Here is a 22,799-nt window from a genome sequence, read left to right on the forward strand (position 1 = left end):
TAACTAAACCTTAATTCTTCCTAAGGCCACAGCTTCTCCAGAAGTCCTACCATGTATTTTCTACCACAATTTGCCCATTCGGTTTAGGAGGTGGGGTCAGCACCCCCAACATACACAATGTCACTTCCAGAACTGCCACTTATTTCTCTTTTATTTTTTCTTTTTTTTTTCTTTTTTTTTTAAATGGTTGTGATAATGATCTCTTGAATTTTTTTTAATTTATGATAGTCACACACACAGAGAGAGAGAGAGAGAGAGGCAGAGACACAGGCAGAGGGAGAAGCAGGCTCCATGCACCGGGAGCCCGACGTGGGATTCGATCCCGGGTCTCCAGGACCGCGCCCTGGGCCAAAGGCAGGCGCTAAACCGCTGCGCCACCCAGGGCTCCCTATTTCTCTTTTAAAAAGAAAAAACAATAAACATTTCCATTTTAAAGACAAGCTCCATGTCTCTGTCTCCCCTTAGCCCTGACATGTGCCGACAACCTTCTGTTTGTTCATTTGTTCAAATCTTTCCCTAATTCCAAGCCAACTCAGTTTAGACCAATAAAGTATCCAACACCTTAGCTTGCCAGTTTCATAATCAGTAACGCCTCCAAAGTTCTCCTCTTTATATGGACCAGCCTGTGGTCCTGTAGCATCCTGTACTTTGTGTAATCTCCACTGAGTGCACTCTTCCCCTGCGTGGGCCCAGCCCCATGACTGTCTCACTCTCCTGCTCCATCAGCTCTGGGTCCCCTTTTTGGTCCAGCCCAACCTCAGTGATCACCTGAAGGACAGCTGCTCTGCCCCTTTCTCTAGCTCTTGGGTCAGAGCCACACCTCCCTTGATCTATGTCTATGGCTACCAAAGCCAAGGATGGCTGAACAAAGTCGGCTCAGCTCTGTGAAGCTGGAGCCAACACAAATGCATCTGAGCCCTCACCACTATTCACCAACCCTGTTCTTGTCCTGGGCAGTTTCACCTCCTGGACCTTTCTGTAATTACTCTAAGCTGTACCCCACTTGAGAGAAACTTGTTTCTTCCTCTATCCGAAATATAGAGCTTCTCAGTCATGGTCTTCCTCAACTTTCTACCCCCGAGAACCTCATTCATCCTTCTCCCCTTTCCTCTGGCTCAGAGAATAAGACAACCTGCTCAGGGTTAGATCTGGACCACCCTTCTCCCTAGGCTGTTTCCCTGACCCTCTGCAACTGTGTCTCACTGGTCATTCCTTCCTGAAGAGAGTTTCAACTCCCTCCTCTTTCCCTTCCTCTTACTTTGAGGACAAAATGTAAATCTCACCCACTCAAGAGAATCCTCCCTGACTCTGCATCACTCTGTGGCTAGTGAACAATCTCTTTTCTCTTTTGAACTAAACTATCATCTATCTATCTATCTATCTATCTATCTATCTATCTATCTATCTATCATCTATCTATCCATCATCTATCATCTATCTATCTATCATCAATCATCTTTGAGTATAGTTGACACACAATACATGAATTTCAGGTGTACAACACAGTGATTCAACATTTGCATATGGTATGCTGTTCTTAGAACAAAGGCTGCTGCCATCTGTCACCATACAACTCCATTATACGATCACCAAGTATATTCCCTGCGCCACACCATTCATCCTTGTGATTTACTCATTTCATAATGGGAAGCCTGTACCTCTCTCTCCCCTTTACCAATTTTGCCCATCCTCCTGTCCCTCTCTTCTGGCAACCATCAGTTTGCTCTCTGTATTTATGGGTCTGTTTCTACTTTTTTTAACGTAACTTCTTGACAGTGTAATCTAGACTCTGACTTTACTTCATCACCCCCACTCACTCCTCAGCCTACTGCCCCCTGGCCTTCAGCCCACCGTTCTTGTGCAAATCTCCAAATCAGCAGTGATATCCCAACTGCAAAATCTAATGGACATCATTCAATTCTTATTTTACTATTAGTCTAAGCCACATCTGGCTCTGTTGATGGTTCTTTTCTTCTTGAAAACTGATTCCATTGGCTTCTACGACCCTGTGTATTTATTGATGGTCTGTCCCTTATCTCTCGAAGTGTTTCTTTATTTGTTGAATGGTCAATGCTCCCTTAAGATTCCATCACCATCCCCTGTCCTCCTCACTATACAGGCCATCTCCTTGGTGGCTTCATCTACACATTTGATTTCAACTGTCCTCTAGAGTCTGAAGAGCTCCAAAATCACATCACCAGGCTAACCCTCTTCAGACTTCATTCTGGATATCTTTGTAAGATCTTTATCAATTTGGACCTTTACAAGAACCCTAAATTCACAAATATGCTTATTTCCTCATACTTTTTATGGCCTCTTCTGCCTTGTATAACGTTCATCATCTAATCACCCAAAGTAAAAACCTGGTGATCATTCTCCTTTTCATGATGTACTTGAAAAGTATTATTGGAATGTACATGCTTTATTCTTTCCTTTTTTTTTTTTTAAGATTTTATTTATTTGAGAGACACAGAGGGAGGCAGAGACATAGGCAGACGGAGAAGCAGGCTCCCTGCAAGGAACCTGATGTGGGACTCGATCCCGGACCCTGGGATCATGCCCTGAGCCAAAGGCAGACACTCAGCTGCTGAGCCATCCAGGGGTCCCTCTTCTATCCTTCTTATCCATCATTATCACTGATCTGGGCCACTGTAACAGCTCCAAATTGGTTTTTCGGCCTCTAGTCTTGTCCTTGTCAAGTACATCTTCCATGACCACCAAAGCGATCTGTCTAAAAGCATATCTCCTTTGATTAAAACATAGGGGAGGCTCCCTTGCAGTCAAGTCCTCCTGTTCCTGGTCCCTGTCTCTCCTCCAACCTGATCTCTCATCACCTTATCTTGGGCTTTGTTCCAACACTGAACTCATTACAGATCCTGGCATGTGTCATGCTATTTTTCTTCATCTGAAACTTTGTTCATACTGTCCCTTTTACCTGGAAAACTTCCTTTCTTATCCTTTTTCTGAAATGCAATTCAGGTAGCATTTCCTTCAATAAGCCCCTTCTAACCTTGAAACTGCCACAGATGCTCTTTCACTGAGGACCTGTAATATTTTGTACATATATCTATTTTCCATTCACCACACTGTGTAATGATAATCTATTTTGTGTCCATTTGCCCTTCTGGATAGAATTTCTAGGACCATATGCTGTTCATATTTTAATCACTCCTGCACAATGGCCAATAAGTATTTGTTGAATGAAAACATAAATGAAAAATATTAGCAGGACATTGACTAATCAGCCTACTTTTTTCTTATTGAATAAATTTGATGTGTAAAATTATATAAATTTAATAAGCTGTGCAGCATGGGACTTTGGTACATACTTATATTGTAATATGATTGCCAATGTACTGATATTCATCACATTACATAATTACAGTATATTTACAGTACATTAGCTCTCTATGACCTATTTACTACTCATTACAAGTTTGTAGTCTTAAATACCATTATGCTGATCTCTCACCCCCCAGCCCTTGGTAACCACTATTTTACTGCCTATTTTCTACAGGTTTAACTTTTGTAGGTTTCATATAGAAGTGATATTATACAGTATTTGTCTTTTTCTGTCTGACTTATTTCACTTAGCATAATATACTCAAGACCCATTCATGTTGGTGCAAATGGGAGGATATTCTCCTTTCTCATGGCTGAATGATATTCCATTGTGTACATGTACCACATCTTTTCATTTATTCTTCTATTGATAGGCATTTGTGTTGTTTCCATGTCTTGGCTATTGTGAATAGTGCTGCAATAAACATGGGAGTACATATATCTTGTCAGAAATCTGTTTTTGTTTCCTTTGATTAAATACCCAGAAGTGGAATTGCTGGATCATATAGTAGATTTATATTAATTTTGGGGGAAACTTCCCACAAACTTTTAGGAGGAACCTCCAACTTTTTCACAGTGGTTGGATCAGTTTATCTTTCTACCAACTGTATATAAGGGTTCCCTTTTCACTACATTTTCATCAGCACCTGTTGTCTCTTGGCTTCTTGATGATAGCCATTCTAAGAGGTATGAGGTGATATCATGGTTTTGATTTGCCTTTCCCTGATGATTAGTGATGTTGAACATCTTTTCATGTGTCTGCTGGCCATATTGATGTCCTCTTTGAAGAAATGTTTATTTCTTTTTCCAGTTTTAATCACACTCTTTACTTATTGTTGTTGTTATTGAATTGATTGAATTCCTCACATATTTGGATATTAACCCTTTATCCAATATATGGTGTGAAAAAAATTTTTCCCATTCTATTTTTTTATTTTGTTAATTGTTTCTTTTGCTGTGCAAAGCCTTTTGGATTTGATCTAGTCCCAGTTTGTTAATTTTTTGTTATTATTGTTTGTGCTTTTGGTGTCATGCCAAAAAATTATTATCAAGACCATTATTGATGAGCTTCTTCCCTACCTCTTCTTTTAGGAGTTTTATATCAGGTCTTATCTTTAAGTCTTTAATCTATTTTGAGTTAAATTTTGTGAGTTATGTGATAGGCCCAGCTTTATTTTTCTGCATATTTGTCTCCAGTTTCTCCAGCATCATTTGTTGAAGAGACTGTCTTTTCCCCATTGGGTGTTCCTGTGCTCATGTTGAATATTAGTTGTCTGTATAGGCCAGGGTTTAGTTCTGGGCCTCCTGTTTTGTTCCATTGGTTGACGTTGTCTATTTTTGTACTGTTTTTATTACTATGGCTTTGTCATATAGTTTGAAATCAGGAAGTCTGATGCTTTGAACTTTATTCTTTTTCACATGATTGTTTTAGCTGCTTGGAGTCTTTTGTGGTTCCATATAAATTTTAGGATTGTTTCTTTTATTTCTGTGAAGAATGTCTTTGGTATTTTGAGGGGAATTGCATTGACTCTGTAGATTACTTTCAGTAGGACAGCCATTTTAACAATATTAATTCTTCTAGTCCATGACACAGAAAGCCTTTCTATTTGTTTGTGTCTTCTTCAATTTCTTTCAGCAAACTTTGTAGTTATCACTATATAGATCTTTCACTTCCTTGGTTAAATTTATTTCCAAGTATTTGTTGTGTTTGATGCTATTGTGAGTGAGATGATTTTCTTTCTTTTTCAGAGGCTTCATCGTTATTGCAAAGGAATGCAACAAATTTTGTATCTTGACACATTAGTGAAATTATTGATTAATTCCAACAGTTTTTTGACTGATTCTTTAGGATTTTTTTATATATAAGATCATATCATCAGAAAATAATGACAACTTTACTTCTTCCTTCCTGATGTGTATGCCTTTTATTTCTTTGTCTTGTTTGATTGCTCTGGCTATGGCTTTCAGGATTGTATTGAATAAGACTGCTAACAGTAGGCATCCTTGCTTTTTTCCCTGATCTTGGGGGAAATGCTTTCAATTTCTCTCCAGGGAGTATAATGTTAGCTCTTGGTTTGTTATATGTCATTTATCATGCTGAGTTATGTTTCTTCTGTACCCATGTTAAAGGTTCTTCTTCTTCTTTTTAATCATGAAAGAGTAGTTTGTTTGTCAAACTACTAGTTTGTCAAATAGTTTTTCTGTGTCTTATTGAGATGATCATGTGATTTTTATCTATTATTTTATGGATGCAATGTATTTGCATTTATTGACTTGTATATATTGCAATATCTTGTATCCCAGGGATAAATCCCACTTGGTCATCGTGTATAATGAGTTCCTGAATTTGGCCTGCTAATATCTTCCTCTTCTTCTTCTTCTTCTTTTTTTTTTTTTTTTTAAGATTTTATCTATTTATGAGAGACACACACAGAAAGAGAGGCAGAGACATAGGCAGAGGGAGAAGCATGGGGAGGGATCCTGGGATCCCCGATGTGGGACTTGATCCCAGGACTCCAGGATCACACCCTGGGCCGAAGACAGGCGCTAAACCATTGAGCCACCCAGGGATCCCCCTGCTAATATTTGCATCTATCTTCATCAGGGATATTGGTCTATAATTTTCTTTCTTGTGGTCTTATCTGGTTTTGGTAGCAAAGTAATGCTGGTCTCACAGAATGAATTTGAAAGTGTTCCTTCTGCTTGATATTTTGAACAAGTTTGGAGGAGGATTGGTGTTAATTCTTCTATAAACATTTGGTAGCATTCTCTAGTGAAGCCATCTGGTCCTGAGATTTTTTTGTGTTGGGAGTTTTTTTGATTACCGATTCAATTTCTTTACTCATAATTAGTCTGTTCCGATTTTCTAATATTTCCCAACTCAGTCTTGTATGTTTCTAGAAATGTATACATTTCTTTTAGTTTATGTAATAATTTCTTGGCATATAATTGTTCATGGTAGTCTCATAATTCTAGGTATTTATGTAGTATCGTTGTAATATCTCCTCTTTCATGTCTAATTTATTTATTTTGAGTCTTCTCTTTTTTTTCCCTTAGTCTAGCTAAAGGTGTCAATATTGTTTATATTTTCGAAGAAACAGCTCTTGGTTTCATTGATCCTTTGTATGGTATTTTTTTGGTTTTTATTTCATTTATTTCTGCTCTGATACTTGTTATTTCCTTCCTTCTGCTAACTTTGGGCTTACTTTGCTTTTCTTCCTCTAGTTCCTTGAGATGTAAAGTTAGGTTATTTAAAATCTTCTTCATTTCTCAGTATATGTGCTTATAGATTTGCTTTTGCTGCATCCCATAATATTTGATATATTGTGTTTTCAAGATAATTTTATTTCCCTTTTGATTTCTTCTTTGATCCAATAGAAGTGTGTTTAGTTTCTGCGTATTTGTAGATCTTCTTACTTTCCTCTTATTGATTTCTAGTTTCATACAATTGTAGTTAGAGAAGATAGTTGGTATGATTTCAACTTTCTTAAATTCACTAAGATTTGCTTTGTGGCCTAACATATGATTTATCCTGGAAAATGTTCCATGTGTATTTGAGAAGAATATGTATTATAATGCTGTTGGGTGTATGTTCTGTGTATGTTTGCTAAGCTCATTTGTTCTAAAGCTGAGTTCAACTGCAACATTTTCTTGTTGACTTTCTGTCTGTGTGATTTATCCATTGCTGATGGTGAGGTACTAGAGTCCCCTACAATTACTGTATTATTGCCTATTTCTTCCGCATGATCCTCCATTAATTGCTTAATATGCCTTGATGTTTCAGTGTTGGTAGTAAGCATGTATATTTATGATTGCTCTATCTTGGTATACTGGCCTTTTTGTCATTATATAATGACCTTCTTTGTCTCTTGTGTCTTCTTTGTCTCCTGGCTTAAAGTCTATTTTGTCTGATATGGCTGTCTACCTTTGCCTTTCTTTAATTTCTGTTTGCTTGGGATATTATCTTGCATTCTTTCACTTGGAGCCTATATGTGTCTCTAGAACTAAAGTGAGTCCCCTTGTAAGCAGCATATTTGCTTTTTTATCCAGCCAGCCAGCCATCCTGTGCCTTTTGATTGGTGAGTTCAATCCATTTTCACTGCGGGCAATTACTAATATGTAAGCATTTACTACTGGCTATTTTATCTTTTGGCTTCTGGTTATTTTGTCTTTCCATTGCTTCTTTTTTTGTCTGTTTGTCTTTATTTTTGCCAATTGGTGGTTTTCTAGGATGACTTGCTCATTCTTTCTCCTTTTTATGTTTCATGTTCCTGCTCTAGATTCTTACCATGTAGTTACCATGGGATTTACATAAAACATCTAATCGAAAAAACAGTGTTTTTTTCTGCTCATAGCACATTACTTTTATTCACCTGTCATTCATTTACTCCTCTCCTTTTATATTTTTGATGTCACAAATTACCTCTTTGTATGCTATGATTTCATTACCAAGACATAGTAGTGACAGTTATTTTAGTGCTCTTTTCCTTTAACATTTAGGATATAGTTAAGAGTTTAATATACTATTCCAAAAAAGAGTTATGGTATTCTATTTTTTTAAAAGATTCTATTTATTTATTCATGAGACACAGAGAGAACGAGGCAGAGATACAGGCAGAGGGGAAGCAGGCTCCCTGAGGGGAGTCCGATGTGGGACTCAATTCCAGGTCCTGGGATCATGTCCTGAGATGAAGGCAGATGCTCAACCATTGAGCCACCCAGGCATCCCAAGTTATGATATTCTAATTCCAACTGCCTGTTTATCACCTTAATCAGAATTTTGTGTGTTTCCATTATTTTTTGTTTGTTTGTTTCAGCTTGAAGAACTCCTTTCAATATTTCTTGTAAGGCAGGTCTAGTGGTGGTGAATTCCCTAGCTTTTGTTTGTCTGGGAAAGCCTTTATTTCTCCTTCGCATCTGAAACATAACTTTGCCTGAGAGTATTCTTGGCTGCCAGCCTACATTTTATTGTTCCTTCACATTTTTACTGATTTCCTTCTGATAGATGTATTTCATGTGACTGAGGAAATAAATAATGAACAACCTCAAACTGAGAACCAAATAAATAAGTGAATTGCTGAAAAAAAAAAAAAAAAACAGCACTTGATTGATGAAACAGGAAGAATTGAAATAGGGCCTCTGATTTTTTTATTGTAGATCTATTTAGCTACATATCATTATTTTGTTCACTTCCTACTTCCTTGAAAAGTAGAAGTTACTTCTAATACTATTGCTAAATGATGGTGTGTATATTTTTTTACATGATACCAACTGTTTCTACTTTGGGAGCATGTGAATTTTTCCTTTCATTTGGATGTTTAGCAGTGTGTACACTAAAAGTTAAGTTTGGACTTTGGAGTCCAAGATGACAGAGGAGTAGGAGACCTCAGTTTTGTCTGGTCCCAGGAATGCAGGTAAATGTCTATCAAATCATTCTGAACACCTGTGAACTCAACCAGAGCTCCAAGAAAAGAATAGCTGCAACTCTACAAATAGAAAAGCCTACCTCTGCAAGGTAGGAGGTGAGGAGAAGTGAATCCAAGGTGATATATGGGAAGATAGACTGAAGGGGGAGGGGGTGCCTCCATCAGCCAGTGCTGGGAAGTAATAAAGCAGCAGAGTGCAAAATCAGAACTTTTAGAAGTCTTCTCCAGTGAGGGATATCCCACCTGAAAGGTGCTCAGTTGGCAAAACAGGGTGGAATCCTAGGTGGGACAGTGTGGTCTCAGGATCCTCAGGGTCATAGGAAGACCTGTGCCTCAGGGGTGCCTGAGTGGGCATTGTGGCAGGGAAGCCAGCTGCAATCAGTGAGCCCAGGAGTGGGCTCTCAGCTGGGTGTTGCCATAAACCTCTGACTGGGGCATGGTCTTGTGACTTCTCTCTGAGCAGGGGCCCAGCAAGTGGGAGAACTGCACTAGGATACCCCTTCTTCCCCCGGGGAGGAGTGGTGTGGGTGTACCCTGCCACAGTCTGCAGGGTTTGGAGACATGAAAGGGGGTTGCATAGAAATGCTTGGTCACAGGCTGGGTGAGCACAGAGTGCAGATGGAGCCAGGGAGACAGGAGTGAGTGCTTTACCCTGAGGGTGCACTGAGGAGTGGGGCTCCGAGCTTTCATCTCCAGGACTGAAGATTGGGAGGTAGCCTTTTTCACACTCATCCTCTAAAGCGGTATGGAAAGCCTTCAGGGAACAAAAGCCACCTAGAGCAATCCAGAGTGGGTTACTCAGCCTGGCCCCCTGGCAAAGGCAGTGCAGTTTCACTCAGGGCAAAGACACCTGAGAACCAGCACAGCAGGGCCCTCCCCCAGAGGATCAGCGGAAGCATCCTGCCAAGACCAAGTCTACCGAACACTGAGAACTGCAAAACTCTAGCGCTAGGGAAAACAGTATAGAGAATTGGTGGTTTTTTGTTTTTTTTTTTCGCAACGATTCTTTAGTCTTTCGATTTTATTTTTTTCCTCTTTTCTTTTTCAAACAATTTCTTTTCAAATCTTTTTTTAAAATTTTTATTTATTTATTTATGATAGTCACACACACACACACAGAGAGAGAGAGAGAGAGAGGGGCAGAGACATAGGCAGAGGGAGAAGCAGGCTCCATGCACCGGGAGCCTGACGTGGGATTCGATCCGGGGTCTCCAGGATCACACCCTGGGCCAAAGGCAGGCGCCAAACCGCTGCGCCACCCAGGAATCCCCTTTTCAAACAATTTCTTATGTTATCACCTCTTTTTAAAAAAAATCTTTTAAAATTTTATTGTTTACACTTACATTCTATCCTTTCATTGTATTTAATTTTATTTTTGCATGGTATAAGTTTTATTTTTTTACAATTTTGGGATGCAGTTTATTCTAATAGAGCAAAATACACCCAGAATCCAGTGTATCACACTGTTCTTTTCACCTGTCTGATCATATTTTCTCTCTCTTTTTTTCTTCTTCTTCTTTTTTTTTTTGTTAAAGTCTTTTTAAATTTCCATCTTTACAGATACATTCTATCCTTTCAATGTAGTTAGTTTTATTTTTGTGTATATAAGCTTTTCTTTCTTTATAATTTTGGGATGTAGTTTCTTCTCACAGACTAAAATACACTCAAGATATAGTGTATTGCTTTGTTCTGTTTCCCTGTCTGTTTATACTCCTTCCTTTTGTTTTTTTTGCCTTTTAATTTTCATTTTTACAGTTACATTCTATCCTTTCAATGTATCTAATTTTATTTTTGTGCCTTTATAAGTTTTTCTTTCTTTACAATTTTGGGATCTAGTTTTCTAACAAACAGACCAAAATACACACATGATCCAGTGTATTGCTTTGTTCTGTTCACCTGTATGATTATATTCACTCTCTCTTTTTAGTTTTAATTTTTTTTCAGCTTTGGGTCTCTTCTGATTTGTCTAGTATATATTTCTCTGGGGTTGTTGTTGCCATTTTAGTATTTTGTTCTTTTGTTCATCTATTCTTCTCTGGACAGAATGACAAGATGGAAAAACTCACCTCATAAAAGAGAACAAGAGGCAGTACTGACTGTCAGGGACCTAATCAGTATGGATATAAGTAAGATGTTAGAACTAGAGTTCTGAATAATGATTATAAAGATGGGTTTGAAAAAAAGGCATAGAAGACACTAGAGAATCCCTTTCCAGAGAAATAAAAGAACTGAAATCTAATCAAGATGAAATAAAAGGGATGCCTGGGTGGCTCAGCAGTTGAGCATCTGCCTTTGGCCCAGGGTGTGATCCTGGAGTCCTGGGATTGAGTCCCATGTTGGGCTTCCCACATGGAGCCTTCTTCTCCCTCTGCCTGTGTCTCTGCTTCTCTCTCTCTGTCTCTGTTTCTCATGAGTAAATAAATAAAATATTTTTTTTAAAGTTTGTTAAGATGAAATAAAAAAGGCTATTAATGAGATGCAATAAAAAATGGAGGCTCTAACTTTTAGGATAAAGGAGGCAGAAGAGAGAATTAGTGATATAGAAGTCAAAATGATGGATAAAAAAGACACTGAGCAAGAGATAAACTACTACTTGGTCACCAGGGGAGAACTGGAGAGATAAGTGATATCATAAAGCAAAATAATGTTAAAATAATTGGAATCTCAGAAGAAGAGAAAAGAGAGAGGGAGAGGAACAGAAAGTATATTGGAGCAAATTATAGTGGAAAACTTCTCTAATCTGGTGAAATAAATAAGCATACAGGTCCAGCAGGCACAGAGAGCTTCCTTTAAAATCAATAAAAAGAGGTCAACGCCTCAATGTGTAATAGTGAAACTTGCAAATCTCAGAGACAGAGAAAATCCTGAAAGCAGCTTGGGACAAGAGATCTGTAATCTACAAGGGTAGAAACATCAGACTGGCAGCAGATCCACAGAGGCCTGGCAGGCTAGAAAGGACTGGCAGGATATATTCAGGGTGCTAAATGAGAAAAATGCAGCCAAACACTATCTTTCAAGGACATCATTCAAAATAGAAGGAAAGAAAAAGGACAAACAGAAACTATAAAAGTATTTGTAATCACTAAAATATCCCTGCAAGAAATATTAAAGGGGTCTTTTAAATGGAGAGAGAGCCCAAAAGTAACACAGACCAGAAAGGAACAGAGACAATGTACAAAAACAGTGACTTTACAGATAATACAATGGTAATAATTCCATATCTTTCAGTAGTTACTCTGAATGTAAATGGGCTAACTGTCCATCAGGTAGGATAAAAAGTAAGACTCATTGATATGATGTCTATAAGAGACTCCTTTAGACCCAAAGACACTACCAGATTGAAAATGAGAGGGTGGAAGACCATTTATCCTGCTAATGGATATCAAAAGAAAACTGGCGTAGCAGTCCTTATATCAGAGAAATTAGATTTTAAACCAAAGACTGTAATAAGAGATGAGGAAAAGCATTATATCATAATTAAGGGGTCTATTGAACAAGAAGGTCTAACCATTGTCAATATTTATGCCCTATGCATGGGAGAAGCCAATTATATAAACCAGTTAATAACAAAATTAACAAAACACATTGATAATAATAGGATAATAGTAGGGGAGTTTCACACCCCAATCACTGCAATGGAAAAATCATCTAAGCAGAAGATCAACAAAGAAACAAGGGCTTTAAATGACACAGTAGACCAGATGGACTTCACAGATATATTCAGAGCATTACATCCTAAAGCAAAACAACACGCATTCTTCTTGAGTGCACATGGAATATTCTCCAGAATAGGTCACGTACCAGGTCACAAATCAGGTTCCAATCAATACCAAAAGATTGGGATCATTCTCTGCATATTTTTAGACCACAATGCTTTGAAACTTGAACTCAATCACAAGAGGAAATTTGGAAAGAACTCAAATACATGGAGGTTAAAGAGCATCCAACTAAAGAATGAATGGATCAACCAGAAAATTTAAAAAGAATAAAAAATTCATAGAACCAAATGAAAATAGAATCACAACTGTTCAAAATCTTTGGGATGCAGCAAAGGCAGTCATATGAGGGAAGTATATAGTAATATATGCCTTTATCAAGAAACAAGAAACGTCTCAAATATACAACCTAATCTTACATCTAAAGGAGCTGGAGAAAAAACAGCAAATAAAGACTAAACCCAACAGGAGAAGAGAATTAATAAAGATTAGAGCAGAAATCAATTAAATAGAAACCAAAAGAACAGATCAATGAACCTAGGTCCTGATTCTTTGAAAGAATTAATAAGATTGATAAACCCCTGGCCAGACTTAATAAAAAGAAAAGAGAAAGGGCATAAATAAATAAAATAATGAATGAAAGAAGAGGGATCACAACAAACACCAAAGAAATACAAACAATTATAAGAACATATTATGAGCAACTATATGCCAACAAATTAGTCAATCTGGAAGAAATGGATACATTCCTAGTGGCATAAAACTACCAAAACTGTAACAGAAAGAAATAGAAAATATGAACAGACCCATAAATATCAAGGGAATTGAAACAGTAATAAAAATATCTCCCAACATACAAGAGTCCAGGGTCATATGACTTTCCAGGAGAATTCTACCAAACATTTAAAGAAGAACTAATACCTATTCTTTTGAAGCTATTTCAAAAAATTGAAATGGGAAGAAAACTTCCAAACTCATTCTGTGAGGCCAGCATTACCTTGATCTGTAAAACCAAAGACCCGGTGACAGGCACTGAGTGGGCACTTGACAGGATGAGCACTGGGTGTTATTCTATATGTTGGCAAATTGGACACCAATAAAAAATAAATTTATAAAAAAAATAAACTGGGGCACATATGGCTCAAAAAAAAAACACAAAAAAAACAAAAAAACAAAACAAAACAAAAACCAAAGACCCCACCAAAAAGGACAATTACAGAGCAATATCCCTGATGAACATGGATGCAAAAATTCTCACCAAAATACTGGCCAATAGGATCCAACAGTACATTAAAGGGATTATTCACCACAACCAAGTGGGTTGCAAGGGTGGTTCCACATCTGCAAATCAATCACTACATTAATAAAATAAAGAACAAGAACTATATGATCCTCTCAATAGATGCAGATAAAAGCATGTGGGGGCCCCTTGGTGACTCAGTGGTTGAGCGTTTGCTTTTGGCTCAGGTCATGATCCCAGAGTCCTAGGATCGAGTCCTTCATCAGGTTCCCCAAAGAGAGCCTGCTTCTCCCTCTGCCTATGTCTCTGCCTCTCTCTGAGTCTCTCATGAATAAATAAAATCTTAAAAACAGCATTTGACAAAGTATATCATCCTTTCTTGATTAAAACTACAATGTAGGGATAGAGGCAACATATCTCAACATCATAAAAGCTATCTATGAAAAGCTCACGGTGAATATCATTCGCAATGGGGAAAAACTGAGAGCTTTTCCCCTAACAGGAATACGACAGGGATGTCCACTCTCACCACTGTTTTTCAACATAGTACTAGAAGTCCTAGCCTCAGCAATCAGACAACAAAAAGAAATAAAAGGGATCTGAATTGGCAAAGAAGTCAAAATCTCACTCTTTGCAGACGACATGATACTCTTATGGAAAACCCGAAAGACTCCACCCCAAAGTTGCTAGAATTAATACAGGACTCCAGCAGAGTAGTGGGATATAAAACCAATGAACAGAAATCAGGTGCATTTCTATACACTAACAATGAGACAGAGGAAAGAAAAATTAACAAGTGGATCCCATTTGCAATTGCACCAAAAAAACATAAGATACTTAGGAATAAAGCTAAGCAAAGAAGCAAAGGATCTGTACTCAGAAAACTATAGAGCACTTATGAAAGAAACTGAGGAAGACACAAAGAAATGGGAAAGCATTCTACGTTCATGGATTGGAACAGCAAAGGCTGTTAAATAAAATGTCTATGCTACTTTCAGCAATCTATACATTCAATGCAATCCTTATCAAAATACCATCATCTTTTTTTCACAGAGCTGAAACAAATAATCCTAAAATTTGTATACAACCAGAAAAGACCCCAGATAGCCAAAGGAATATTGAAAAAGAAAATCAAAGCTGGTGGCATCACAATTCCAGAGATCAATCTCTGTTACAAACCTGTAATCATCAAGACAGTATGGTACTGGCAGAAAAATAGACACACAGATCAATGGAACATTCAGAAATGGATCTTCAACTCTATGGTCAACTAATCTTCAACAAAGCAGGAAGGAATACCCAATGGAAAAAAGACAGACTATTCCCAACAAATGGTGTTGGGAAAATTGGACAGCCACATGCAGAAAGATGAAACTGGACCCTTTCCTTACATCAGACACAAAAATAGGCAAAAAATGGATGAAAGACCTAAATGTGAAACAGGAATCCATCAATATCCTAGAGAAGAACATAGGCAGCAACCTTTTTGACCTTGGCCATAGCAACTTCTTAGAAGACATATCAAGATAAGAAGCTTTTGCATGGCAAAGGAAACAGTAGGAAAAAAAAAAAGACAACTGACAGAATGTGAGAATATATTTGCAAATGTCTTATCAGATAAAGGTCTAGTATCCAAAATCTATAAAGAACTTATGAAACTTAACACCCAAATAACAAATAATCCAGTCAAGAAATGGGCAGAAGACATGAACAGACATTTCTCCAAAGAAGATTAACAAATGGTCAATAGATGCATGAAAAAATGGTCCACATCATTCAACATCAAGAAAATACAATCAAAACCACAATGAGATACCACCTCACACCAGTCACAATGGCTAAAATCTACTTCTGAAACTAATAGTACATTATATGTTAGTTGACTGAATTTAACTAAAAAATATGTTTTTAAAAATAAATAAAAGTCTGTAGCATATTAACACACTGATATTTGATAATGTCTATTTGTTTATTCAAGTGGAATTCACTCCTGAAAACTTTCCCCAGGCCAATATAAAGACAAGCAGCCAGGGTGACTTTTACATTTTTTTCATAATTTTTTTTCATTCTTGAGAGGGATTTAATTATAACCTGGACATTTGAACTACTTCTTATATCTCTGATGACTTTTCATTAGAACCCTTGAAAGTAGCGGCAGGTCTGAGATATCATAATTATGATAAAAGAACTGTTTCTGAATAACAGCTGAAATGGTAGATTAATAACACAAATGAAAAATTTCAGGTGAGTTTTCAGTTCTTTACATTCTTTTCCTTTTATCTAATATTTGCATTTCCAAGATATTTTAGATTCTCCATGCTAACTCCTTCTCCCCTGGCCACAGTGGATCTTAATTTTGTTCATGGGACTTCATGGAATGAAAGCTTGTCAATTCTAAGAAATCATAATCCCAAATTAACCTAAGTCCATAAACCTGACCTTATTCTCATTCTAAATAATGGAAAAAATCAGGCAAAATCTATCTCTTATGTTTCAAAATTTTTCCAAAGTGAAGTTGACATCTAAAACAAAATATCAGACCAAATACACATTAAACAGGAGAAAATTGAAAAGGAGGGATAGAAAACATGTAAAAGTATACGGGTAAAAACCTATGAATATTCAAGGGATGTACCATATTTTAAAGTAAAAGTATTTTAATAGTTTCTTTTGCAGCTTAAAATGCTTTTTGACTGTCATGATGGGAGATCACTTTCTGGGAGAAACATGCTTTCGCAATCCTATAGCTATTTGCATAAAGAAGCTGCACATTATGCATATGTGAGGTTGGCATCATGAAAAGTATTCAAGCAATAGAGAGCATGCTTAATTATTTTACCTCAGTAAATGGTTATTTTGAAATTGTAATTTTCCAAATTAAAAAGGTCTCAGATTATACTCCCAGAAATGTGCACTTTGAAAACTTTTCCTGGATTACATGAGTTATTCAAAACACAAGCACCCAAATCTCTGCATTCCCAGCAAGAAAGTGAAAGTGAGAAATATCTGAGGCATAGCCAGTGATGCATTCATGCATGTAATGATTTGGGGGTACACATTCTGCTCCCAAATTTATTTCAAGTATTTTTGCCCTAAACAGTGATGAATTATTGAAAAATCCCTTCATTTTTAAAATGCTTTTTTCCTCATATAAAGGAATGGATTAACCAAGAACATATACATTCTGAGTTTCCTTCTTCTTTAATTTGCAACAATATGAAAGTTTAGCCTTTAATGCCACCAATACAACGAAATGGTATCTCCCGGAAGGAAAGTCTTACCAGGCCTACTCAGTTCCAGTATGTCCTCAGGTATGCCTGCCAACTAATAATTTTTAAGAAATATTTTTTTCAAATAATTTTTATTATTTATTATATTTTTCAAATAACGTTAAGTTGACAACAACCCAATCTTCATTCTCAAGTTGTTCCCATGCCTATAAGGTAGAGCACTGAGGAACTTCTGCAGGGTGAGACCCTGAGTCCTCCAAAGGGACTGAAGGAGGAGATGCATCATAGGTCAGGTGCAAATGCATACTGAGGAGGTTATTTGCATGGTGTGTGACCTAACATGAACTGACAGCATTTCAGTGTCCATGTTGGTTTCCTGTGGTCCCAGTTTGTGCCTGGCCCTGGAGACGGGGTTCTTTTTTTTTTTTTTTTTTTTTTTTTTTGAGACTGGGTTCTAAGACAAAATTATGCACTCACTGACCTTTTGGTGCTTGTGCTGGAGATAGGCAGGTAGTCCATGACAGCGATGTATACGTACTGCTTGGCATCATCTATCACGCTGTAGATGGCGTCTATGTCAAAGCTTCTGTTTTTAGGGCAAAAGAGTTTAGGAGAATTCTGTGAAGACACAAAAACCAAGCTTTTAGAGGATTAATTTTTGTAAGCTGGAGCTTTCTCTTTTTTGTTGCTGTTTTTTATTAGTTTTAATGGATCTTGGCTTTTAAGTAAATTTTTGCAAACCAACTTTGCAATTCTGTATAAGATTAGACAAATACGTATTCGATCCTATCATATTTGAGGCATGTTTAGATCAAGGTGTGGTAGGATAGGTCTCAAGTCTGTCCTTTATATCTGTTTTGGGAAGGAATTCTTGCTTTCAATACCAACTACACCTCTGATTTTCAGAGGGAGCTCTAACTCTAAACTTAGGGGACTCTGAAGAACACCCTATGTGCAGAGAGCTGCTAATTTTCTCAGGTGTTACCATATAATACATATATACACATATGGAACTAATTCACTCAAAAAGTCATTTCATTAGAAAAGTGATATGGCCATGAAAATGGTCAAGACACAGAATCTAAATCTTGTTTTTTTTTTTTTTCTCTCTCTCTTTCCCCAAATCAGTCATCAAGTCAGGAAGAAGAGTGAAAGGGTGATCAGTAATTCTAGAGGAAAAACCAAGTAAGTTATTACAATGCCCAAATTCATTAGGAGAGATAGGAAAGGAAGATATTCTCAAAGACTCAAGCAAATAAACAAAGAGGCAAATTGTACTTGAGACGTCTTTCTCATGTTGCTCAAGGTGGTTTCCATCTTATAAAAATAAGATATTCTTAGATGAAGTTGCTGTAGAAAAAGAAAGACATAGTTGGGTTTTCTCATTGTTTTCTCACCACACAGGATGGAAAATAGCATTATCATGGTTGCTGTGTTACCCTGACCAGAAGTGTGCAGTGGTGAGTGCAGGGGCGCATATAATCTGAGGGGTGCTTTTATAAAAAATCTGAATACATGGTTTCTGGAACTGCCTTCAGTGGCAATATTGAGTCCCTCATCCAAGGCTCAGAAACTCCCCATACTGTGCTGGTAGGAATCCCTATCCTGGATTAGACAGAGGGAAGGTGAAGTGGTTGTTCTTGATGCCCAATCAAGACAGATGTGGAGCATGGGGGACATGAAAGGAGCCTCTTCAAGGCCAGAGACCCTCTAGGCATTCCTGCTCAGAAAGTATCCTTGGCAGGTGACTATCAGATTGAGTTTTTGATCATTTAAATTATTTTTCTTTTGGAATGAAGATAAGCTTCCAAGTCTTTTAAAAAACTAATGCCAGTAAAAATAGGGGGCAAGATGGCAGAGGAGTAGGGGTCCTCAACTCACCTGGGTCCACCAACTTATCTAGATAACATTGAAATCATCCTGAAAACCTACAATTTTGTCCTGAGATTTAAAGAGAGAAGAGCTGGAATGCTACAGAGAGAAGGGTCTTTGCTACTAGTAAGAATCATCTAGGGTGAAATTTACTTAGGTTGTGGTTGATACTCTTGACTCAGCCCACTCATACAGCCACTCTGCACTGAGCAAAATGACTAGAAGGAAGAACTCACCACAAAAGAATCAGAAACAGTACTCTCTGCCACAGAGTTACAGATTTTGGATTACAATTTGATGTCAGAAAGCCATTTCAGAAGCACAGTTATAAAGCTACTGGTGGCTCTGGAAAAAAAAGCATAAAAGATTAAAGGACTTCATGACTGCAGAATTTAGATCTAATCAGACCAAAATTAAAAATCAATTAAATGAGATGCAATCCAAATTGTAGATCCTAACGATGAGGGTTAATGAGGTGGAAGAAAGAGTGAGTGACATAGAAGACAAGTTGATGGCAAGGAAGGAAGCTGAGGAAAGAGAAAACAATTATAAGACCACGAGGAAAGGTTAAGGGAAATAAATGACAGCCTCAGAAGGAAAAATCTATGTATAATTGAGGTTACAGAGAGCACTGAGAGGGCCAGAGGGCCAGAAAGCATATTTAAACAACTATAACTGAGAACAACCCTAATCTGGAGAGGGAAACAGGCATTCAGATCCAGGAGATAGAGAGGTCCCCCCCAATAAAAACCATTCAACACCTTGACATTTAATAGCAAAACTTGCAAATTCCAAAGATAAAGAGAAAATCCTTAAAGCAGCGAGAGACAAGAGATTTCTAACTTATATGGGGAGAAATATTAGATTAACAGCACACCTCTCCACAGAGACCTGGCAGGCCAGAAAGGGCAGGCAGGATATATTCAGGGTCCTAAATGAGAAGAACATGCAGCCAAGAATACTTTATCCAGCAAGGCTCTCATTCAGAATAGAAGAGATAAAGAACTTCCAAGATAGGCAGAAACTGAAAGAATATGTGACCACCAAACCAGCTCTGCAGGAAATATTAAGGGGCACTCTGTAAAAGAAAAAGGAAGCCCAAAGATATAATCCACAAAAAAGGGCCTGAAAGGTATTATGATGACATTAAATTCATATCTTTCAGTAGTTAACTCTGAATGTGAATGGGCTAAATGATCCCATTAAAAGATGCGGGGTTTCAGACTGGATAAAAAAGCAAGACCCATCTGTTTGCTGTCTACAAGAGACTCAATTTAGACCTAAGGACACCTTCAGCCTGAAAATGAAAGGGTAGAGGACCATTTACCATTTAAATGGTCCTCAAAAGAAAGCTGGGGTACCAATCCTCATATCAGAAAATTAAATTTTATCCCAAAGACTGTTGTAAGAGATGAAGAGGGACACTATATCATACGTAAAGGGTCTATGCAACAAGAAGACCTAACAATCATGAATATTTATGTCCCTAATGTGGGAGCTTCCAAGTATATCAATCAATTAATAACCAAAGCAAAGACATACTTACATAATAATATACTAATAGTAGGAGACTTCAACATGGCACTTTCTGCAAATGATAGATATCAGTACAACATCACCAAAGAAACAAGGGCTTTAAATGATACAATGGACCAAACAGATTTCACAGATATATCTACAGAACTTTGCATCCTAATCAACTGAATACACATTCTTCTCAAGTGCACATGGAACTTTCTCCATAATAGACCACATACTGGGTCACAAATCAGGTCTCAACCAATACCAACAGATTGGGATTGTCCCCTGCATATTTTCAGACCACTTGCTTTGAAACTAGAATTCAATCACAAGAAGAAATTTGGAAGAAACTCAAACACATGGAGGTTAAAGAGCATCCTACTAAAAGATGAATGGGTCAACCAGTAAATTAGAGAAGAATTAATATATTCATTAAACTAATGAAATAGAAGATACAACCATTCAAAATATTTGGGATACAGCAAAAGCAGTCCTAAGAGGGAAATACATCACAATACAAGCATCCCTCAAAAAATCGGAGGAAACTCAAAATACACAAGCTAAACTTGCATCCAAAGGAACCGGAGAAAGAACAGCAAATAAAACCTACACCAAGCAGAAGAAGAGAGATAATAAATATTTGAGCAGAACTCAATGAAATAGAGACCAGAAGAACTGTAGAACAGATCAACAAAACCAGGAGTTGGTTCTTTGAAAGAATTAATAAGATAGATAAACCCCTAGCCAGCCTTATTAAAAAGAAAAGAAAAAAGACTCAAATTAATAAAATCATGAATTAAAGAGATCACAACCAATACCAAGGAAATACAAACGATTTCAATAAGGTATTATGAGCAGCTATACGCCAATAAATTAGGCAATCTAGAAGAAATGGATGCATTTCTGGAAAACCACAAATTACTAAAACTGGAACAGGAAGAAATAGAAAACCTGAACAGGCCAATAACCACGGAGGACATTGAATCAGTCATCAAAAACCTCCCAAGACATAAAAGTCCAGGGCCAGATGGCTTCCCAGGGCATTCTATCAAACATTTAAAGAAGAAACAATACCTATTCTACTAAAGCTGTTCCAAAGGATAGAAAGGGATGGAATACATCCAATCTCGTTTTATGAGGCCAGCATCACCTTAATTCCAAAACCAGACAAAGACCCCACCAAAAAGGAGAATTATAGACCAATATTCCTGATGAACACAGATGCAAAAATTCTCAGCAAGATACTAGCCAATAGGATCCAACAGTACATTAAGAAGATTATTCATCATGATCAAGTGGGATTTATTCCCGGGATGCAAGGTTGATTCAACACCCATAAAACAATCAACATGATACATCACATCAACAAGAGAAAAAAAACAAGAACCATATGATCCTCTCAATAATTGCAGAAAAGCATTAGACAAAATACAGCATCCATTCCTGATCAAAATTCTTCAGAGTGTAGGGATAGAGGGAACTTTCCTCAGCATCTTAAAAAAGCATCTTAAAAGAAAAAGCTATCTACGAAAAGCCCACAGCAAATACCATTCTCAATGGGGAAACACTGAGAGCCTTTTTCCTAAGATCAGGAACATGACAGGGATGTCCACTCTCACCACTGCTATTCAACATAGTACTGGAAGTCCTAGCCTCAGCAATCAGACAACAAAAAGAAATAAAAGGCATTCAAATTGGCAAAGAAGAAGTCAAACTCTCCTTCTTCACAGATGACATGATACTGTATATAAAAACCCAAAAGACTCCACCCCAAGATTGCTAGAAATCATACAGCAATTCGGCAGTGTGGCAGGATACAAAATCAATGTCCAGAAATCAGTGGCATTTCTATACACTAACAACGAGACTGAAGAAAGAGAAATTAAAGAGTCAATTCCATTTACAATTGCACTGAAAAGCATAAAATACCTAGGAATAAACCTCACCGAAGAGGTAAAGGATCTATACCCTACAAACTACAGAACACTTCTGAAAGAAATTGAGGAAGACACAAAGAGATGAAAATATATTCCAGCTCATAGATTGGAAGAATAAATATTGTGAAAATGTCTATGCTACCCAAGGCAACTTACACATTCAATGTACCAAGGACATTCTTCAGAGAGTTGGAACAAATAATCTTAAGATTTGTGTGGAATCAGAAAAGACCTTGAATAGCCAGGGGGATATTGAAAAAGAAAACTAGAGCCAGGGGCATCACAATGCCAGATTTCAGGTTGTACTATAAAGCTGTGATCATCAAGACGTGTGGTACTGGCACAAGAACAGACACATAGATCAATGGAACAGAATAGAGAACCCAGAAATGGGCCCTCAACTCTATGGTCAACTAATATTCGACAAAGCAGGAAAGACTATCCACTGGAAAAAGCACAGTCTATTCAATAAATGGTGCTGGGAAAATTAGACAGCCACGTGCAGAAGAATAAAA

At 37.4% G+C, this 22,799-nt stretch overlaps 2 protein-coding genes across 7 annotated transcripts in view; one reads left to right on the top strand and one right to left on the bottom strand.

Moving 5' to 3' along the window:
* BECN2 (beclin 2) overlaps positions 1-22,799 on the top strand; it is a 157,593-nt gene that overhangs the window by 128,724 nt on the left and 6,070 nt on the right. For 2 of the 3 annotated variants that reach the window (XR_004817655.2, XR_004817656.2), the window contains 2 exons: positions 18,083-18,139; positions 18,359-18,414. The exons of the other annotated variant lie outside the window; for it this stretch is intronic. The gene's annotated coding sequence lies outside the window, so the exon portion shown is untranslated. The remainder of the gene's footprint in view (positions 1-18,082; positions 18,140-18,358; positions 18,415-22,799) is intronic. 3 annotated transcript variants of the gene reach the window in all.
* Positions 1-22,799, bottom strand: part of PLD5 (phospholipase D family member 5) — a 408,683-nt gene that overhangs the window by 24,008 nt on the left and 361,876 nt on the right. For all 4 annotated transcript variants that reach the window (XM_035719400.2, XM_035719401.2, XM_035719403.2 and 1 more), the window contains one exon: positions 17,436-17,572. In XM_035719400.2, coding sequence (XP_035575293.1) covers positions 17,436-17,572 — 137 coding nt within the window. The remainder of the gene's footprint in view (positions 1-17,435; positions 17,573-22,799) is intronic.

Source organism: Canis lupus, chromosome 7 (assembly GCF_003254725.2).
Source record: "Canis lupus dingo isolate Sandy chromosome 7, ASM325472v2, whole genome shotgun sequence".
Classification (NCBI taxonomy): domain Eukaryota; kingdom Metazoa; phylum Chordata; class Mammalia; order Carnivora; family Canidae; genus Canis; species Canis lupus.